The sequence below is a fragment of the Megalobrama amblycephala genome, linkage group LG22 (genome assembly GCF_018812025.1).
Source record: "Megalobrama amblycephala isolate DHTTF-2021 linkage group LG22, ASM1881202v1, whole genome shotgun sequence".
NCBI classification, from domain to species: Eukaryota; Metazoa; Chordata; class Actinopteri; order Cypriniformes; family Xenocyprididae; genus Megalobrama; species Megalobrama amblycephala.
The window spans coordinates 21766990-21788842 of NC_063065.1; the positions used below are offsets into that span (position 1 = coordinate 21766990).

A 21853-nucleotide genomic window follows, 5' to 3' on the forward strand; every position below is an offset into this window, starting at 1 on the left:
CTGGTCCCAAGACCCTCAGTCTGAGTAAACACTCAGTTTTTTGTGTCGTGTTCAAGCTGAAGCTGGATGGACTCACCTCTCGCCGTACCATACTGCACTCCTGTCTCTCCAGCAGGATGTTGAGTACCGTGGCCCACAAGCCGCCTGAGATGTTCTGGCAACTCGCTGACAGCGCCACACACCCTCTCTCCAGTGAACTCAGAGCCGCACCCACAGCCAGGCTGGCACAGCGGACCTAGAGCCAGACAAACACACACACTCATGCTCAGACCCCGCACATGTGCTTGGCAGTGCTAACTGCCATGGGCTCTTTGGCGTGTAGCACTGGCACAAATTTGTGTTTGTCATGCCCATTATTTTCAGTGCTGAGCATCTGCTGAGCTGAGGGAGGCCTGGACACGCACGGGTACTTAGGAAAACGATCCAAAATAGAAGGCCAATGCACACAAATTGCTAAATAAAGTTTTAATCAAAATTATGAACACGTACATTTAATAATTTTACACTGTCTACGATTGTATTCAGCGCCAATGTAGTGAATGTTAATCATTTGAGAAAACTTTGTGAATCAGTATTTAGTGGACAGTCTTGTGATCCATTTAAGACAGACTTTAAATTACATCTTTTAACACAACTCAGTTTATGAAAAACTTTTTTAAGTTTTAAGAAAATCTGTGGGTAGCTGATTCAATGCTCCGTATGTCCATGGACATTTGTCAAAATCATTTTTAGGTTTAAAATTTATATAAATGTATAAGGGAAAATATATTAGGTTCTTTAAATGGCAGTGTTGTTATTGTTAACTAAACTAAAATAGTAAAAAAGAAAAAGAAAAAAAGTGAAACTGAATTGTATTACATTTAATTGAAATAATGCTGTCATAAAATAAAATAGAAATAGAAATGTTGCCTTGCAAAATAACTGAAATAAAATAAGTTATGGTACTAAAATGACAAACTAAAACTGAAATAAAAATAAAATAAAGCTAAACTTAAATATTAAATGACAAAAGCACATAAAATTACTAAAACTAAAATGAAAACTGAAAATATAAAACCTAATTCAAAATGTTAATAAATAAATAAAAAGTATACAAAATAATACAAAAATAACAGTTAACCGTTCACCATTAGTTCATTTTAAATGGTCGTAGGGAGTAAAAAAATTATTTAAATGTAATTTAAATCTCTCATTTAACATCTATAAAGAAAAGCTATAATCATAATGATTATAAAATTAGCAAAAACTGTTTAAAACTGTTTTAAATTAACTTAGCATGTCACACCAAAGGAGATGTAAACTTTTGAAATGTATTTCACGTCAGCAATTCAAAACAGTACTTCATGTTAAGTACCTACTGTATGTCCCAATGTTTATTTTACATGTGAAGATCTCACCTCAGGGTCTCTGTCCACCCAGAGGGGAATTAGCCAGGCCAAGCCAAGCTGGGCGGCACTCTGCTCATCAGAACTTTGCTCACGCCCCAGAGACCACAAGGATATCCAGTCCTTAAACAACACACAAACACTAAATATGAAGCGTAAAACTGCTGTACTAATGCAACTAATAATTATTAGGTAGTATAGCAATCGAACTTAGTATTTTTATGGAACAGGTTTCTAGTGATAAACCGATATAAATCGACCAATGTCAAGTTCACTAAATTGATTAGAAGAAGTGTTAGCACCCCCTAGTGTCAGTTTCAAAGCTACTAATATCATTGTCAATTGCAATGGCATTTCTGACCTCATTTTTGGTTTCCTTCATCATCTCATGTGACAGGTGAAGCAGGCAGATAACTGCATTTTTTGTCACTCCTTTGCCCATGAAGGACATTGAGTTTCCTCCCAAATCTACATAGAACGAAGAGATGACCTGGGAAGAGCAGTCAAATAGGAAAAAGATTATAATTAGCTGTCTGAGAGACGAATAGGGGTCATTTGTGTTTCATTTACATATTTTCATTTGCTACTTTTCAACCAAACCACCTCCTAGTAGGACAAATCAATAAAAAAAAAATTCTTTCTTCATATAAACACACACAAAAGTCAAATCTCTGAGTCCATATAATGCAAGTGAATGGGTGCTGCTTGGTTGACGCTTAAAAAAAAAAAAAAAACACACATAGCAATTGTGACGTAATCCATACAACCCCAGTGAATGAATCAATGTCTATAAATGTCTACTCAGATATTATTTTCCTAAAAATCTGTTGGTTTTTTTTATCTGAAGAAAGAAAGTCATATACATCGGGGATGGCATGTGAGTGAGTAAATGATGAGAGAATTTGAAACTCTTTAAGTTAAGATGAAGTTTAATTTAGTTATGGAGCAATACTGATGTAAAAAAAAAAAAAAAAAAAAAAAAAACATACCAGCTGGTTGGTATGAAGTGATTTACGCGTAAGTGTTTGGGAACATCTTGGACCCTGCGTGTGAGTGCACGTTTAATGTGTTCTGTCTGGATGAGAGCAGCAGGAAGCGTGTATATAATCTGTGCAAAATATATTCTAGTGTGTTACCGAGGCACTTGAGCACATGTGTGTATGCATACTTCCAAGAGGCCACTGAGGTACTTGAGGCAGAGTGTGTTTGGCTCCATGCTGGGTGTGTGTGTGCTCCAGCCGGGCAGGGTGGTCACATGGGCCATGGTCCTGAGCGTGCGCTCAAGAGATGGCAGGCCGTAAAAGCATGGAGCATCGGACAAACGTAGGCACTGCAGCAGGCGTAGAGACAGCTCAGAGGCAAACGGTCCAGACAGAGCCTCACACACCCTTAAAAACAGAGGATAAATGCAAAGTGAGGAAAAGAGTGATCATAATAGTAGTAATCTTTGCTTTAGTATGAAGCACTTCAGTGCTTCCCACAGGTTTGAAATATACTTGCGTTGGCAGACAGGTGAAAAATCATCCTTTCTTTTATTGAAATGAATTTTAATTACATAGCATACTATACATACATTTAATTACATACTAATATTATGCATTGTAAATTATGCAAAATTACAGCATTTAAATGGTTCTCCTTTTCCTATGTTCTCCTTGCTGTCATATAGTGTCTCTCTCAGTGAATGGGACACAGATTTTACTAGTAAAAATTTATATAATGAATAATATATGTGTCAGATAATGTTCTTAGTCTTTTCTTCCTGTGGGGGAGACTACAATAATTTAATATGAATTAAACTGAAATCAAATTAAATACAATTTATTGTGTAACCAAAATACCAATAATGGCCAAAAGAAAAAGAAAAAACTTAGCGTGTGACTTTTAATTATAAACAAGCCGGAATATACCGGGACTCTTATTTTGAAATGTCTGTACTATCCTTCAGAATCCTTCAGATTCTTACAACCATATAAAACATTGTATATATAGGCCATAAAGTAGACATTGTAATAATTTATCAACTTGAGTTCATTAGCTATCGCTTGGCATAAATCTGCGCTTTTCATTGATTGAGAATCACTTTGAAGCAGTCTGAAGCGCCGTTGCGTGAGCTTGCAGAACGCGCAACAGCGCCGCCTTGTGACTTTGCAAAATGCAGCGCATGTGGGAATGTCAGCGGGAGTAAACAGTTCTGACGCACACTGAACAAGCAGGTACGAAACGACTAAGTTAATCGATCACGGATGGTTTCATTATCTTGGGCGGATATAAAAGTATAAGAATATAAAAATAATAAAAGCAAAAATGTGTCTCCAAATGGGCGGCGGTTAATATACCTGGGCGGCCCGCCCAAGTAAAGTCTATGTGTGGGAAGCACTGCACTTACAGTGGCCCAGAAGTACATAACACAATGAAAATTCAAATAAGTTAACAACCCAGTGGAATCAAGTCACAACACAACAGAAACAAGCCACAACACAACGTAAACACTTCCACTCCTTTCTCGGTCACTATAGAGGGTGTGTTAAAGCGAACATAAGGGCTTCAAATTACAGGAAATGGTCTAATGAAATCTAAACTTTTACATTTTTTTTTACTGCACCAATCTTTTTAATACATCCTTCAACTGAATTTATTGCTTTTGAAATTAGCCAAGTCATTTATAGGTATACGCAAATTTAAAGTGTCATTTAAAAAGATTGGTACAGTAAAAGCTGTTTGAAATTTGGATTTTGTTAGACTATTACCTCTAGTATGAGGCCCAAATGTTAGCTTTAATGCATTCTTTATGTGGCCAAGAAACTGAGCCGTGAAATGACTTGGCTGATAATAATATGTGCAGAGTTCAAAGGTCCATAAAAAAAGCATTGGTATGGTAAAAACTGTTCAAAATTTGGATTTCGTTAGATAATTAGACCTTGCATTAAACCCCTTGGCTCATTCAACTGATGAATGAGAAAAAAGATGAAGCGTTGCGTTATTTAAAGACTAGCTTCACACGTTAAGTAGCAAAGGCTACAGCCCAGTGGTTCTTAATCCTGGTCCTGGGGACCCCCGCTCTACACATTTTATATGTGTACATTTTTGTATTTTCCTTATTTATCACAGCTGATTCAAATCATCAGCTCATTAGGTGAGAAATCCATGAACTGAACTGTGAAGTGTGTCAGATAAGGGAGACATACAAAATGTGCAGAGCGGGGGTCCCAAGGACCAGGATTACGAAACAACTGCAATAGCATATATATAGGTATAGGCATTGTTTCTGTTGTGTTGTTGTGATTCAATTGTTGTGACATGTGTCCGGTGTGTTGTTGCTCGATTCTGATGTGTTGTGGCTCGGTTCCCTTGTGTTGTGGCTAGATGATTCTGTTGTGTTGTGTTGTGTCTGGTGTGTTGTGGCTTGTTTACTTTGTGTTGTGGCTCGATTCCGGTGTGTTGTGACTTTCCCATTGTGTTTTGGCAATTTGGGTGTGCTGTGCTGATTCTGTTGTGTTGTGTCCGGTGTGTTGTGGCTCGATTCCATTGTGTTGTGGCCTGGTTTGGGTGTGTTTCGTTGTGTTGTGCACTAGTGGGCCACCGTAAGCCTTATATACACTACTGTTCATAAGTTTGGGGTCAATAAGATTTTTTTTTTAGCAAAGATGCATTACATTGATCAAAAGTGACAGTAAAGACATTAATAATGTTCCAAAATATTTCTATTTCAAATAAATGCTGTTTTCAAGATTGATAATAATTAAAGTGGTTGTAGCCGAGTAGTATCAGGGCCGGTAACCAAAAAGTTGCAGATTTTAAATGTCCTGATTGTGTTTTAATTTTTATTTTTGCCCTAAATGCCCTTTGTGTTTTAATCATCTATTAAAGTGTATTATTTATTTATTTTTATTTTAGTTTATTAAAATAATTGATGCTTTCTATTCTTCTTGCAATCAGACCACTCCATCCATGTTTAAACCTATAGTTCACTTTTTTGCTTTTTGCAAAGACACACGTCCATGCTGTTTTAAAATAAATTTTTTGTATTATGAAGAATATCATAACATAGAAGGACCATTACAAGCACCCCGAACAAACGATACCTGTTAGACTGCTGTCCATAAAATGAAAATGCATGCAGAGAAATCTCTTAGAAGATCAGATTTGCATTACAGGGCCTTGATACATCAACAACTAACAGTAGGAGTTTCCAATTTACAGATCCTTAAGGAGTTTTCAGAAGAGTTATTCCATAAATAACAAAATTAAATCAAAAGCGTCATTAGATTTGTATTTCCCCCCAGATGGCAGGTAGAAGCAGAAATCTCCTAATGAGGATAGTAAAACATTTTTTATGCATGTACAGGAGAAAGAAAACGAAGAGTGTTTTTGTAATAACAAATCTGCCTTGTCGGTCTAAATGGTTTCAATGAGTGTGTTTTGGAGAGTAAACAGATGTGACAGAGTGTTTTCGCACCCTCAATAACCACAGGTGCACGCTAAGCTCAATAGCTGCTACGGCTCTTGAATACATTTGAAGATTTAATTAAAATGCACAGCGGTCTGCAAACCAATCATCTTGATAGAAAAAAAAGACCAGGATCAAAGAGTGATATCATGCTTTTACTTTATAAAACTTTTTTATAAACTTCTTAGGGCCATGGCTTAGGGGTTAGCGCACATGTTTTGGGCACATTGAGCTGTGGTGTGCATGTGGGTAACCGCTAAATCTCTGTAACTACATAATAAAGATGAAAGACATTTTGCTACAGTAACTTGGACACCCTGTTAAATGCACTACTGTTCTAAAGTTTGGGGCCTGTAGTTTTATTTTTTAAAGAAATTAATGCTTTTATTCAGCAAGTATTACACTGAATTGATCCAAAGTGCCAAAAAATATTTTTCTATTACAAATAAATGCTGTTTTTTTTATTATTATTATTTTGTCATATTATTGATTAATCGTCTGATTGTGCTCATTCAATGCAATTGCAATTATCTGAGATAACAGCAATAATTATCCAATTTAAATTGCAATCACATTGGAGCACAACATCAACATCAACATCAATATTAATAAGAAATAATTCTTGACCACCAAATCATCATACTAGAATGATTTCTGAAGAATCATATGACACTGTAGACCGGAGTAATGATGCTGTTTTTTCTGTATTTTTACTGAGCTTAAAAGACTTCTTTCAATCTTACTGACACCAAATTTGGTAGTGTATTAAGGCCTAACAGTTAATCAAGTGAAATACTGAAGAATAAGGTTGCAAAATTCCGGGAATTTTCAAAGATTAACAGGAGTTTATGGGAACAAACTGGAAATTTGCAAAATTGCAGGTTAGCCTATAACAGGGAACTTAAATGTACGATCGTGGGCAATTCTCTTAAAATTTGGCAAGATGTCTGCAATTTTATGGGAAGTTCTATTAATTTTACAACTGAATCCCCGATTTGGCATAATCATTACTTACAATCTGGTAACAAACCCTTTGCTTTCAAGCCATGGTCTGATCAAGGTGTACATGTTCTGGGTGATATATTCAATAATCACAGCTTATGGACCTTTCAAGATCTGAAAGAGTGCTATAATCTTCCTGGTCATTCCTATTTTTTGTATTTAAAGGGATAGTTAACCCAAAAATGAAAATTCTGTCATCATTTACTTACCCTCAAGTTGTTCCAAACCTGTATAAATTCCTTTGTTCTCTCTACACAAAGGAAGGTATCTGGAAGAATGTAACCAAGCAGATCTTGCCGCCCCATTGACCACCACGGGGGATCTGCTTGGTTACAAACATTCTTCCAGATACCTTCCTTTGTGTACAGCAGAACACAGACATTTATACAGGTTTGGAACAACTTGAGTGTGAGTAAATGATGACAGAATTTTCATTTTTGGGTAAACTATCCCTTTAAGGTTGAGAAGCGCAATTAACTGTAACCTGGACTCTCATCCTCTGATGGACTGTGTGAATTTTTCCTCAGGCAGGAGGAGTAGTGTCATTTATTTAAAAGAGATTACTCAAGCACTGCTGTGGCACACTCCCTATCACTACTATATGGGAAAGGAACTGGCCCATTACAAAACTAAACTGGTACTGGATTTGGGAAAGTATTCCAATGATGTCCAAATATCTTGCTCATCAACAATACACTACAATGAAGCGCTTACCTACCCCTTTTTGCTCACTCTGTAATTCACATACTGTGGGGACCTATATACACATGTTTTATGAGTGCCAACATATTGGTACATTTTGGGATAAGGTTTTTCAAGAGCTATGTGATGTGGTTATCTTTAAACATCCCATTGTCAGTTGAATAATGATGCTGACCTCAATCTGAATGTTAACCAGCGTAGGATCCTCCACACTGCTCTAACTGCGGCCAAAAATATAATCTTTCAAATTTGGCATGAACCTACATTTTATTATTTATTCATTTTCTTTTTCTTATGCAAATCCTGGTTTTGTATATAGTTAATTTGTCTCATACGTTGACCATGTTCAGTTCTACAATAAAAAATAATCACACAAAAAAAAGACTGAACCTCACTGGTCATGTTAAGTGTGTATAACTAGTCTGTAACCAAAAAAAGAAAGAAAAAGAAAGCCTCAGATTGCTGCTAACTTGCTGCTAACCTTTATCTCAGAATTAATTTCACTTCTTTAGTCATTTAGCCAACTGGTCCCAAGGTCATAAAGTGTATGAAGTCTATTCACCTCAGTTTTAGCAGTTACCAACAGCCAATAGATCCCCAAAACTACATGATTATGCTGGGTACAGTTAAAAATGTTTTTAAAATTTGTATTAGTTTGTAAGCATGTCTGCTTATGACCAAACAAAATGTTTATGTTTGTAAAAAAACTTCAGTATAAAATACCCCAAATTTCCAATTGATCCCCTTTAATTCCTGTAAATTCTTGTTAAGTGTCCAACTTGGAATATTCACAAAATTCCCCAGCTTAACTTCCCATGGAAAGTTTCTGGAAATTTTCTGCCCCTTTGCAACCCTACTGAAGAACTTTAATTTCTGTAGTCTTCAAATGGGAAATAGGTCCAAGACAGTATTAAGGTGCCACAGTGTGTGTGTGTGTGGGTATGTTCTATAGATAGAGCTGTCTGATGGTTGACTCCATGTGTTAAAGAATATGAGTCAGTAAGTGTGAGTCTGTCGTTAAATGAGTCAAGTGAGTCATTTTGTGTGTGTGAGAGAATGACTCATTCAGTGTCCTTGAGTTTGTGAGTCATTATCCCGTGTTTGTGTCATCCACCGCTGTGTGTGTGTGTGTTACCTGTCAGAAGTGTGTGTCATTCGAAGCAGCAGAGTGTTGAAGAGGCCTGTAAGTTCTCTCTGTAGCCGGTGACTAAGGTGGGCCTGAAGCTTGTCCGCTTCCCCCTGTGACTGGATCTGTGTGTGGGTCTGTGGTTCAGCACTCAGCAACAAGTTCAGCAGGGTGTGTGACTCCTACACACACACACAAATACACAGCTACTTAACAATGTGATCTGTCAATTATGGCTATCTTATACCTCCTGATTCAGCTGAACATAATATAATGATCCCATCCTCATGCGCCACAGGAACGACAACTAAAAATAGCATTGTTATTACAAATTCCTCATTCAGCAACACTAGAAATATTAATCCTGCATTTAATTTACCTACAAATTCACACAGCAGGGACAAAAGTAGATTTTATGCATTCTGAAGGAATGTGTGTGGAGTTCCCCATGTTAAACCCACTGTCATAATGTTTGAGTGGTTGCTGTGCAAGAGTGTTCTGTGTTATTTTTAAAGGTGTTCTGGCTAGTTGCTAGGGCCACTAGGTGATTGCTAGGGTGCTCTGAATGGTTGTTAGGCAGGCACAAAAGAGTTATGTGTGTGGAGATTTGGTTGGTGGTCTTGGTGATTACTCAGGAACTGTTGGGAAGACGCTAGGGTGTTCTGTGTGGTTGTTGGGGTTGCTTGCGTGTTTTGGTCTGTATAGAAGCAAGGCGGTTTCTAGGGTGGTCTGAGAGGTTCCTTGTGCATTGCTAGTCATTTGCTAGGGAGTTAGGGAAGGTTGCTTAGGCATTGCTAGGTAGTTGCTGCAGTGTTCTGGGTGATATTTAAGTGATTTAAGTGGTTGCTAAGACATTATCCCAAGGCGTAAGCCAAGTCCCAGACTAAATTGCATGTTTGAGCTGTTTTAACTGAAAGCAACTTGCTTTAACATACGTATGTCAGTGTCATTGTTTTGTCTCAAAATGCACACCAGTTAATTTTTTCTAAGACATGTTTATAAAAGCTACTTAAAGGGTTAGCTCACTCAAAAATGAAAGGGTTAGTTCACCCCAAAATGAAAATTCTGTCATTTATTACTCACCCTCATGCCGTTCTACACCTGTAAGACCTTCGTTAATCTTTGGAACACAAATTAAGATATTTTAGTTGAAATCCGATGGCTCAGTGAGGCCTCCATAGGGAGCAATGACACTTCCTCTCTCAAGATCCATAAAGGTACTAAAAACATATTTAAATCGGTTCATGTGAGTACAGTGGTTCAATATTAATATTATAAAGCGACAAGAATATTTTTGGAGCGCCAAAAAAAACAAAATAACGACTTATTTAGTGATGGCCGATTTCAAATACTGCTTCATGAAGCATCGGAGCACAAATTAATCAGTGTCGAATCTGCTGTTCGGAGCGCCAAAGTCACGTGATTTCAGCCACTGACAGTTTGACACGCGATCTGAATCATGATTCGACACACTGATTCATCTGTGCTCCGATGAAAGCAAGGAGAGGAGAGGAAGTGTCATTGCTCCCTATGGAGGCCTCACTGAGCCATCGGATTTCAACTAAAATATCTTGATTTGTGTTCCGAAGATTAACGAAGGTCTTACAGGTGTGGAACGGCATGAGGGTAAGTAAAATGACAGAAGTTTCCTTTTTGGGTGAACTAACCCTTTAAGATTTTCCCATAATTTACTCACCCTCAAGCCATCCTAGGTCTATATGACTTTCTTTTTTCAGCCAAATACAATCGGAGTTATATTAAAAAAATATATTCTGGCTCTTCCAAGCTTTATAATGGGAGTGAATGGTACCCTAGATTTTGAAGCCCAAAAAGTGCATACATCCATCATAAAAGTAATCCATACTGATCCAGGGGGTTAATAAATAAAGCAATGCATTTTTGTAAGAAAAATATCCATATTTATAACTTTCGGTAAAGGCCGTACATAAGTTGAGTTCTGGCGGAAGGGTGACGTACGAGTAGCCTAAGCTTAGGTGAGAGTAGATGCTTCTCATGGTTCAAACAAATAGGGCTGGGCAAAAAATTCAAGCTCCTCTTCTCAGATATTTCTCTTTAAAAATTCTCGTTTTAGACTTTTAATTTGTGACCGGTGTTTTGTTTTGCTCTATCCTCTGCACTTCCATGCTCGTCAATACATCATGCAGCAAGGTCAGAGGTCACTCTTCCGCCGGAACTAGGCTCGAGTACGGCCATTATCGGAAACCAGTGATTATAGTTTACAAAAGTTCTAAATATAGATATTTTGTCTTACAAAAAGGAATCGCTTCACTTCAGAAGGCCTTTATTAACCCCCTGGAGCTGTATGGATTACTTCTATGATGGATGGATGCGCTTTTTTCTAGGGTAAATCTAGGGTACCAATCACTCCCATTATAAAGCTTGGAAGATCCAGAATATTTTTTAATATAACTCTGACTGTATTTGGCTGAAAGAAGAAAGCCATATACACCTAGGATGGCTTGAGGGTGAGTAAATCATAGGATAATTTTCATTTTTGGGTGAACTATCCCTTTAAATGTCCTAACTGAACTAAGGTCTAATCCTGGCTTAATCTAAGCCCAGGCCTCTGAGTTTTTAGCCCACCCATAATTCTCTATGATAGTCCTCTCTTTAGATATTTGTGTGGCCCTTTTTCAATGTAAGTCTATGGGATTTTTTTAAAAAGGTAATCTCTCCTCTTCAGTAAGCCACACAATTTGAGCAATCATTCATGTCCAAAGCTCTAATGATGCAACATGAGTTACATGCCAAATTTTTGTGCAAAAGAATATTAATAAGCCTGTGCTTGTCTTAGCAGGCACCACTAAAAAAAAAGCACTGTTGTGCCTGTGTTTCATTTAGACAGCACAGATGTTTGAGAAACACTCCAGCGACTGTGGATGCTCTCTGCATTTCACCACCTCCCCCACCAGGCGTTTCATCAAACCCAGCATTCTCTGAAGAGTGTCAAGGCAGCTTTGTTTGCATACATACACACTAATGCGAGGTAAGGCAGGAAGAGACTTTTAGGAAATAAAGCCATTCTTCCCCATTGCGAGAAACAAAAACAATGACAGCTGACGAACGTCTCTTCGTTACAAGCATTAATTCGATATTAATGTATTTGTATTGCTCTGCAGTGTGATTTATTTCAGCTCCTCTTAATAAATACACCACACTGTGTTCATCTGAGGCAGGAGGGCAAGCTAATTTAATTATCAAGGTACAATAAGTCTCTTTATTGTTTTACGAGGGCTCCAAAGTAAACTCAGATAAATGAAAGCACTCCATAACGGATTCAACACGGCTATGGTGTGTGACTCGAGTTTATTCAGGAATACCTGGTTTAGGAGTAATTCTAGAAGCCATTTTAGGTCCTGGTGGTCCAATTCAGATTGATTCTGCTTGAAGAAGGTGTTGAGGAATGAGACAATGTCCACCAAGAGCCTCTCATCTTGACAGCAAGCTGGACGTACCATTAGAAATCTGTTAAGTTAATAAAAAAGGAGAGTTTATGTTAGCATTCAAAAGTTTGGTTTGGTTGGTACATTGCAAAAAATGCTTTTCTTACTCATTTCTAGTCAAAATATCTTAAAAATCTTAAATCAAGCATTTTCTAGACAAGTAAAAATTATTGTCTTGTTTTCAGAAAAAAATAAGTCAAAATTAAGTGTTTTTCCTTAAAACAAGCTAAATAATGTGCCAATGGGGTAAGCAAAATAACCTTACAAAAGATAAAAAAAGAATCTTACTGAGCCCAAACTTTTGAATGGTACTATATTTAGTTTAAGTGTCATTTCTAAGCACTGTTTTGCCAAAGATAAAACATCATTCCACTTTGTGTCTGAAGTTGTCAGCTCATTCATTGTTTAAGGCTGTGTAATGCTGGCGCACTCCATCAAACTCATGCAAAGTCATGCCTGGTGATCACAAATCACATATCTGGAGGTATAGGGAATACAAATCTATAGATCACAGAACACAGTGCGTTTACCTCTCTACAGCATTGTGCCAGCTCAGGGTTTGCAGAATGTTCTTGCTGCTTTGGGCAGTGGATTTGAGTGCAAGGCGGTCAGCGAAAAGGTACAGGTGCATTCTAGTCATGGCAAAGGTCACAGTGCTGTGGGAGCTTGCATCACGGACCCCATGAATGCAGTCCTGTAACCCGGAACTTATATTGCTTATTCGTAACACCACCACCTGAGATTCGGACAGCACCAGATCACCATGAAACCTTAGGGAGAGGAGGAAGCAGAAAATGAGGTGTCGTGAAAAAACGTTAAGCCATTCAGCACTCTAAACCATGTGGCATGTTGATGTCACTGACGCCAAAACATCAATGGTTTGCGCATGTGTCGTAAGCAAACGTTTTTGAATTCTGGATGCAAACATGTGTTCGATATGATTTGGTGATGGTTATCAATTAATATAAAAAAAAATGGTGATGGTTACCAATTTATGGTAATGGTTATCAATGGTTATCAAAAAATTGGTGATGGTTATCAATTTAATAATTAAAATTTTGTCAGGTTCCTCACACAAAGCTATCATATGGCTTCATAAGACTTGGAGCAGTGCACAAATCAAATGGAACTTTTATGGCACCTTGTTTTTTTTGTTTTATTTGAAGTTTGGCACAGATGGTCGATATGTACCACAAGCAATATATAAAGATCCTTGAAAAATAAAATACATTTGTTTCCTTCCACAGATAAATAACAGCATAGAGGTTTGGAGCGACAGTAAATAATGACAGAATTTTTATTTTTTCATTTATTCCTTTAGGGAGGCCAGACAGGTTTACTGCCAGCAGGACAACAGATCTGTAATCATTTTAAACTTGGTAACAAATCAGCAGCTTCTGTGTATTAAAATGACATTAAGACCTGCTGCAATAAAAAACGATCTATCTCAAGATGACCCAGATTTACTGCCCAAAACTCCAATACAATTTGAGTGCTTGGAAACAAATTAAACACTTTGAAAATGTCAAAAGAGCCTATATTATGCTATTTTAAAGGTTTCTAATTTTGTTTTGGAGGTCTCCTACAATAGATTTACATGCATCCAAGGTCAAAAACACTTTAATTTTCTCATTATATACATTAAAGCATCACCTCTTTTCTCACAGTGTCTGAAATGGTTCAATCATTCGGTCTCTCTAAAGTGCATGCAAAGTGAATTTGCAGCACAGAAAAAAGCAACAACACAAACCAAACTCTTCCAGGACTCAGCTACAACTACAGTGTTTGAAGGTGGGTCAAAGTAGACATTATTCGTGGGCAGCCAATGAAGACCATAGGCTGGCATTATGCAAATTTGTTACAAACCTACTTAGGTTTGTGCAGGAAGTAAGGCTGGAATTACTGATGACTTGTTTCAGTGAGTTCTAAATGGTTCATTAATACATTGCAGACCTTTTACATTCACAAATAGCTATATTACACACTACATGAAATGTAATATCCAAAAAAGCATAACAGGGGCACTGTAAATCCAACTTACTCAGGTACATCACTCCTAAAACCCCTCAAATGCTCTAGCAGTCCATCAATCCCAGAATGCCATGCTGTGTTCCAGGTGACCTGCAGTGCTTCACAGGCAGGCTTCAGACTCAGCAGATCTGAATATGGAGGGAGAACTGAACAGTAGGGACTCACGGCATGGTGTGAAGGAGCTTGAAATGGAAGATTATACCTGTGAAGAAAATATGAGATGTAACATTTTAAATACAATGAATCTGTCAAATAATAGTTAAATCACCATTTAATTTACCCATGACACCAATGAAAGTCAGGTTATTGGGGAATTAAACGGCCGTTTCTTTTAATGCACAGCTAGAATGTCGTAATGGATGTGATTTACCTCCGTATAATGGCAGCAGGCAGTGAGAAGGAAGACAGGCCTGTGTCTGAGCCAACTTTGTCAGTCCTGATCAGGGCACAAAGATGATGAAATGTAATGTGAGCCAAAGCATTCTGGTTTTTAACATATTTGAACTGTTTTTATCTATGTAATGAAAGCCATTGGAGTCCAAACAACACTGGGCACCGTTGACTTTCATTTTTGGGTGACAAATACCTTTAAGTTAAACAAAACCCTTATTCATAATTATAAGAGTGTAATCGCTATTAAGCTCCCTTTCCACTATCTCTGACAAGCGAAAGACCAGAAGTCATTCATTTTCAATGCAGAGTAGAACAGGAGGTGCATGGAGTTCTAACAATATGCACATGCGGAAATTTCTGATCTGATTTGAGCTTCGGATATGTTGAAATATATGAAAAACTTCTGATGCTAGACCATATGTGGCTGACTTACAGTAGAATTAAACAATACAACAAGCCATTCATCTTAAAGTGACAATAAACAGTGCTAGTAATAAAATGTTTCAGACATCGGAGATACTGGAAAGCTGGCTTTACAGGTTTTATTTTAACTGACAGGGTTTGATGAAGCCAGCTGCAGATATTTCACATATTGACCAATGGAGTGTGAGATCATACAACAAAGAAAACTTACCAAACATCCATTTGTGCTATTTCATCAAACAGCAGAATGCACATCAATGCGGCAGCCTCGCTCACATCACCCTGGTTCTCCTTTATCAACAAAGAAGCTTAAAAGAAAAAAGAAAAGTCAAATGACGAGGGGAGCAATCATTTAAATGTACAAATGTGTCATTAGCATGAATTGTACAGCTTGTGTATACACATTAGAAATGGTTAGTTGAAGCATAGTGGCAAACAGATTTTAAGGGCAACATCCTGAGACCGAGGTGGAATAAAACATGAAAACAAAACTATAACCGGGAAAACAACACAACTCATTTATTATAGATGTGAAAATAAAATGAAACAAAAAGGGCTTGAGTCAGAAAAACAAATTTTACATCACCATTCTCCAGATGATCACAAACATTCGCAAACAGCTTATAGGGGAGCTCTTCACTGGAAATGTTTATAAATGTCTGGACATGCATAAAAATTTGCAATTTGTGCAGTGTTCTAGAGAACTGGAAGGGGCATTTTAATAGCTCTGTATTTCCAGCAGTAAATATAGTAATAAACAAAAAAAAGCAACTGCAAACGGCAATTAAGTGGCCAAACAAACACATTAGTGGACCTTGTGACGACAAGTAGATGCATGGATCTGTGGTGTTATGATATGTAATCAGTTTTCTTTTTGCTTGTAAGTCTAGAAGAAGATATGTTATTTCTTGTAACTATTAACCAGTATGTGGTGCTGAATTTGCACATACCCAAAGGGTGCGGTGGGAAATGAAATGGTTGTTTCAAAAGTTGCCATTAACTTGTCTGCATGTGTTGAAATGGTTTTGAAACACATTTGTGAGGTTTGGTGTGCAGATGGTCTGAGCTAATTTTGTGAAAGATTACAGACCTTGAAAATATGGCAATAAAACCTTCACAAATACATGAAGAGAAGAAGAGTTTAACCCATTTTTCAAAGCTATAACTTTTAAAAATCTTTCACCGCCATTGTCTGAAGATCACCGACTATGGAGTCCAAAATAACAAAAACAATCAGCATGATCCAATCCAAAGGGGCTGACATAAACTCCAAGAGGATGAAAAATAATAAGAAAATTAACATCTACAAAAGGTGCCTACAAAACTTGGATTCTTTGGACTAATTAACCAACTATCTACGGTAAGCTGAATTAATTAAGGTTAGAGGGACGTTTTGCGGGCCATACCTCTGAGCAGCTTGATGAGAAGAGACGTCTGCTGAGCCAGACTGTGACGCAGGGAGGGGTCCGCAAACACCAGCTTCCTCAGCATGCATATGCTGGGCTCCAACATGCAATCCATGCTCTAGATAATGCATACAAAATCTAAATGCAAAACCTTATAGTGTCAATAGATCCCCCAGATAGGAAGACATAGGACATGAGTTGAGATGGTCTGAGCCTCCTGGGATTTTTAAAGAAGTCTCATCAAAAGAACTTTGACAACGTGTTGACCTTAGTGATGGGAGCTTATGAAACATTGCTTTGTAGATCTTCGGAAAATTTTTGAAATACAAACCAGTGATTCAGAGCACGTATCAAACTGCCGAAGTCACATAATTTCAGTAAAAGTGGTTACGTCATAACTGTTTCAAAACTTTTCGAAATTTCAATGGTTTGCTGCTAGGTGGCGACCTCTGTGAATCCATGAAACAGTGTCTACATATATGGTTTTTACCATGATCTCGGATCAGTTGTCTAAATTTTTAGACATTTTTAACAACACATTTGTATAATAAAAAGAAGCAGTTACAGTTAATAGTCTCTTATTAGCCTGATTAACCAAGCTCTCCATAAAACAAACAATACAAGCCCTACAATTTATTAAATTAACAGACATTATTCAGACACTTCATATTTACTGGTATTAAATGATTTGTTAATTGCATTTAATAGATAATATACTTTCAATAAAATATTTGTAAACTGTTCTGACCAGAAAGCGTCACCAGCAAGCACTTTGAAACAGTGAATCACTTTGTGAAGCAAGTTTTTCCATTGATTCAAAGTTTTGAAAGGCTTTGTTTCTCCCATCACTAGTTGACCCTAGGGAAAACCACACATCTGCGATAAACTACTGCACTGCTAAGCTATTTAGAGAAGTGTTATGCCACTGCTTTAGAAGAAAAAGTCATAACAATTCATCACGACTGAGTCTAGAAGTGTTTGCACAATAAACACCATCACAACCGCAGTCATAACATTCAAAGTAAAACTACAACAACACAAAAAGTTAGATAGCCTCAAAGGCAAGGCAAGCAGTCAAAACAAACAGCCAAAGCAGTGTCGTAATTGACGGTAACAGCACTAACTAGGCATGGCAAATGGAGGAGACGTATCGGATTCTGCTCGTGGCGTAATTGCCAGACATTTCTGTGCATAATTCTCGCTAATTAGCCACATTAGCAGGCCAAAATACTTGACAAAGCTGGCAGCTTTCAGCCTAGGGATGTACAGATCATGCAATGGATGCGAATTAAGACTGACTCACTCTTGACTGACACCATTAACTCAAGCATCATGCCCAGGCACCAGTTTCCTGAATTCATTCATGACAAAAGGCTCACTGAACAAAAGAGAATGTGAGGTTTACCGCCACATTGTTGTTGACACACTCCGTGATGAAAGATATGAGCTTGTCTGATAAGCCCAAGGCCTTCAGCACCACATGCATTGATGAATCTATAAAGAACATAATGAAATATAAATCAAGACTGGCTTTGTTTCTAACACATGTTGAAATATATGTTATCTGCTTTGTCAATTTGTGTTTCAAAGATCAAAAACGTGCTCCAAAACAATTGGTTTGTGATGAGTTTCGAGAGAAATGGACCTCAATCAGAATAGACAACATGTTTAATTTGATGTGAATGACAACATTTCACCTGGATGGATACGCCAGTGTTATTTTAGTATAACTGATATACTATTGCAATTTTTTAATATTTTGAATTAGGATTTTATTTTAGATTTAGTTAAAGTTTTAGTAATTTTGTTATATTTTCTGTAATTTTTTATATATTCTATAGATTGTATTAAGTTTTTAAATATTTAAGTTTAAGTTTGTTATTTTAGCACTTCAATATACTATAAAACTATAAAATTAAAAACTATAAAATGAGAAATGTTGCCTTGGAAAATAGCTGAAGTAAAATAAAAGATAAAAGTTTTATTATATTTTATTTCCAATAATGTTTATTTTATTTCAAAGTAATGCATTTTTTTTATATGGTTTAAATTTTAATTTTAGATTTAGTAATGATAATAACACTGGGATGCACAGATTGGTTTCCTCACCTTGCAGAACAATAGTCAGCTGATCAGCTGCAGACCGCCGCAAAACTAGATCTACCGTTTCCGACTTAAGAATACTGTACAACTTATTTACAGACTCCACCTGTTTAAACAAAAGAACATTTACCAAAAAATGTGTCAAGACCACTAAGAAGAGGGCAACATTTTTTCTTCATGGTGTCAATGCCAATAATAACTACTCAATACATTGGGTTCAAAGTAACACTAGAGTGTATTATTAACAGGCAGCTGAGTGAGGACAGTGTTTTACCTTCACATATGACTTGTCTGAATTGCTCAACTTTATGTCCACACTTTTATTGAGAACGTAGAGATTTGGTAAACATGACAATGTGGAGCTGTCCAGGGTTGGTCTGGATTTGCTGGCACCCTCAGCGCTGGTCAGGTGTGGTAGCAGATGTTGGACTGCTTTATTCCGCACACTAAAATTTGCAAACAGAGCCACAGTATTTACAAACTTTAGGAAGAAGTTATTAAGCTCAATGTTAAAGCTGCTCTTCTCCATTCAATCAAAGTGAATGCTAATCATGACTGTCCAGCAATATTTTCTGTGAATAACAACTTAACTTTCAGTCTGTTTGCCCTTATTACTGAAATTATTTATTTTAAAAGGATATAGTTGAGTGTAAAATTAAAATTGTCTTTTTTTCTGACACTAAGGGACAGATTTACTAACAGCTTGCGCCAATGCAAACCCTCTTTTGGCGTTAAATAAATACTGTCAGGATTTACTAAAGACACAGTGAAAAAAAGCATGGACAGTTATTTTTGTGGTTGACCTTATTGCATATGCATTTGTAGGAGTTTCAGGTGCAAAAATTTATGGGAGGAGAGTATTTAAATGAATTACGCAAGGTGATTTACTAAGGTTTGCGCTAGTCAATTCACTGGTATTTGCGACATTATTTACCACAGCAAAAAAGCATGTCTTAAACTAGATGCTAATTTGTGCTGCTCTTGGTAGGTTATGTTGATCATTATGGAAATTATCCGACATGCTTCTGGGTTCTTTCATCAGTAGATCGCATGCAGACCTTTCCACTCCCATCTGCACTTTTTTTTTTTTGGAATTTCGCTCACAGTAATTTGCCGTTTAGTAAATCTGGCCCTTAATTGCATGTTTACTGCAATTAAATATAGTTTAACTTTATATTAGACATAATTAGCTGAACTTGAGTGCTTTGTTGATCCACTTAAGTAGGACTTAAATATATCTTTATATGCAATTTCATAATTAATTCAACTGTCTTTGAAAAAGAGTTAAATTTTACTGCTGTACTGACAAGCATTAAGGGTGAAATAAAATTTCCTTTAATGTAATTTTTTATTCAAACATCATATATTTAAATATATTTGTAATTACACATTTGTAATGATGAAGTTACAATTTAGTACATATAAAATATATTAACTAAATGTAATAATCGAAAGTTAAAATTATCCATTACAGTACTTTTCTATCCAGACAGTTGACGGTAGCCATTGACTTCCGTAGTATTTTTTTCCTACTATGGAAGTCAATGGCTGCAGTCAACTGTCTGGTTACCAACATTCTACAAAATATCTTCTTTTGTGTTCAACAGAAAAAAGAAACTCATACAGGTTTGGAACAACTTGAGGGTGAATAAGAGTACATTTACACAACAACGATATGGTTAAAACGGAGAAGTTTTCCTTCGAGTTTTTTGCGTACAGATGACACCATTGTCAAAATTATCCCCATTCACATGGATCTGCGAAAACGACTAAAAATGCTGTATTCTGCTGTCAGGCCATTAGATGGCGATGAAACACTATAGACTGAACATGTAATGCACATGTGCATGACATCATCGTTTTCAAAGATTTACGTTTTTGTTGATTACATGGAGACCGTTTTCAAAAACTTGCACTTTGAAACACGTATTCAAAAGTTTGCATTTTCAGGCCACCAAAACGCCGTTGTCGTGTAAATGAATGGCGAAAACACATACAAAGTTTTCCATTTTAAGTTGAAAACGGTGTCGTGTAAACAGCCCCTAAATGTTGACATAATTTTCTTTTCTTTTATATTATTATCATCATCTGCAAGAATAACTAAACAAGTACACTACAAGTGAAGTACACTACAAGTGCACATTCAATACCATGTATGGCACTTCTTTTTCACATGGGAAAGCTACTGTAGTTTTAAGTTTTAAGACTTGGAATATATCCATGTGGGACTACTTTTACAATGCTTATTAACCTTGACTTTCACAGTCACAGCCCATTCATTGTCTTTGGAAAAGAGCAGCGATAATATTTTACAAACCATCTCCTATTGTGTTCCACAAAGGAAAATGATATGGGTGAGTAAATGATGACAGAATTTTCATCTTTTGGAAATTACTGCCATAAGAAGGTGAAAGAAATGTACATAAATCCAAATGGAGGTGCACTTTAAACTCACGCGTGATGCTTGGTGAACAGAAGCCGGAGGGCCATCCGTAGTCTAGTAGGCGGTGAACACACCTCATCTTCCTTCTCGGCAGATGCTTCACTTAGCAGCAGGATACAGTTTCCCAGGGCGTCCTCGGTACTGGCGTAACTCTAATATAGATAAACGTACAAAGTTTTAACATAGCAGACAATAGACTTCCAAAACCTAAATCAGGCTTGAAACAACAATAAATAAACACACAATTCCAAAAGAACTCTGCTTTATTGACAGCACAAACCAATTACTGAGAGGCTTCATCTAAAAATGAATCAAATGTGATGACTTTGACAAGATTTATGAATATTCAATGCCACTCCAACCCCACCCTTCAAAAAATGAAATGTAGCTTCGGTAGTTAAAAAAAGTACAAGATAACCGTGTTTAAAATAGAATGCGGCATAACATGGATATTACCATTCTGCCTCGGGCGTCTCGCAAACACTTTAATGTTACATTGGAAATTATATTTTCAGCCAAGTTTGGCGGTTATATTGCGACTATGCACTTGCGTGTGTGTGTGAAGAGAGAGAAAGGAAAGAGTGTTTGCACCTGTAATATAGGAATGACCGGGTAAAGTGCCTCATTAAATCTGCTCCAACTTGCAGCTGTCATCATCAATCGTCCCTTCAGCAGATAGAGTAGAATATCCTTGGCAGCAGCGCTCACCTTTAGATCACACATAAAGTTAGTTGATGGCGCTATGATATTGCACTTACAACAAGCTACCTCATCCAAATCCACCAAACGCCACCTACAGCAGTGAGACGAGGGCATTTCCAATGTCAATCATTAGTTAGCATGACCTCAGTAACCCATTAAACATACAGTGTGGATGCATAATTTATTAGCGAGCTGTGTATTGGTATATCAAAATATTTCTTCT

General features: G+C 37.0%; 1 protein-coding gene across 5 annotated transcripts in view; it reads right to left on the reverse strand.

The window, feature by feature from the left end:
• The window catches only part of rttn (rotatin), a 75555-nt gene that overhangs the window by 38026 nt on the left and 15676 nt on the right, over positions 1-21853 (reverse strand). For all 5 annotated transcript variants that reach the window (XM_048174018.1, XM_048174016.1, XM_048174015.1 and 2 more), the window contains exons 16-31: positions 21520-21636; positions 20941-21080; positions 18760-18931; positions 18492-18591; positions 17788-17876; positions 16383-16500; positions 15188-15284; positions 14531-14596; positions 14171-14362; positions 12660-12899; positions 12007-12151; positions 8675-8847; positions 2554-2773; positions 1747-1875; positions 1398-1508; positions 77-235 (exon numbers count right to left, since the gene is read on the reverse strand). In XM_048174018.1, the coding sequence (XP_048029975.1) occupies positions 77-235; positions 1398-1508; positions 1747-1875; positions 2554-2773; positions 8675-8847; positions 12007-12151; positions 12660-12899; positions 14171-14362; positions 14531-14596; positions 15188-15284; positions 16383-16500; positions 17788-17876; positions 18492-18591; positions 18760-18931; positions 20941-21080; positions 21520-21636 (2268 nt within the window). The remainder of the gene's footprint in view (positions 1-76; positions 236-1397; positions 1509-1746; positions 1876-2553; positions 2774-8674; positions 8848-12006; positions 12152-12659; positions 12900-14170; positions 14363-14530; positions 14597-15187; positions 15285-16382; positions 16501-17787; positions 17877-18491; positions 18592-18759; positions 18932-20940; positions 21081-21519; positions 21637-21853) is intronic.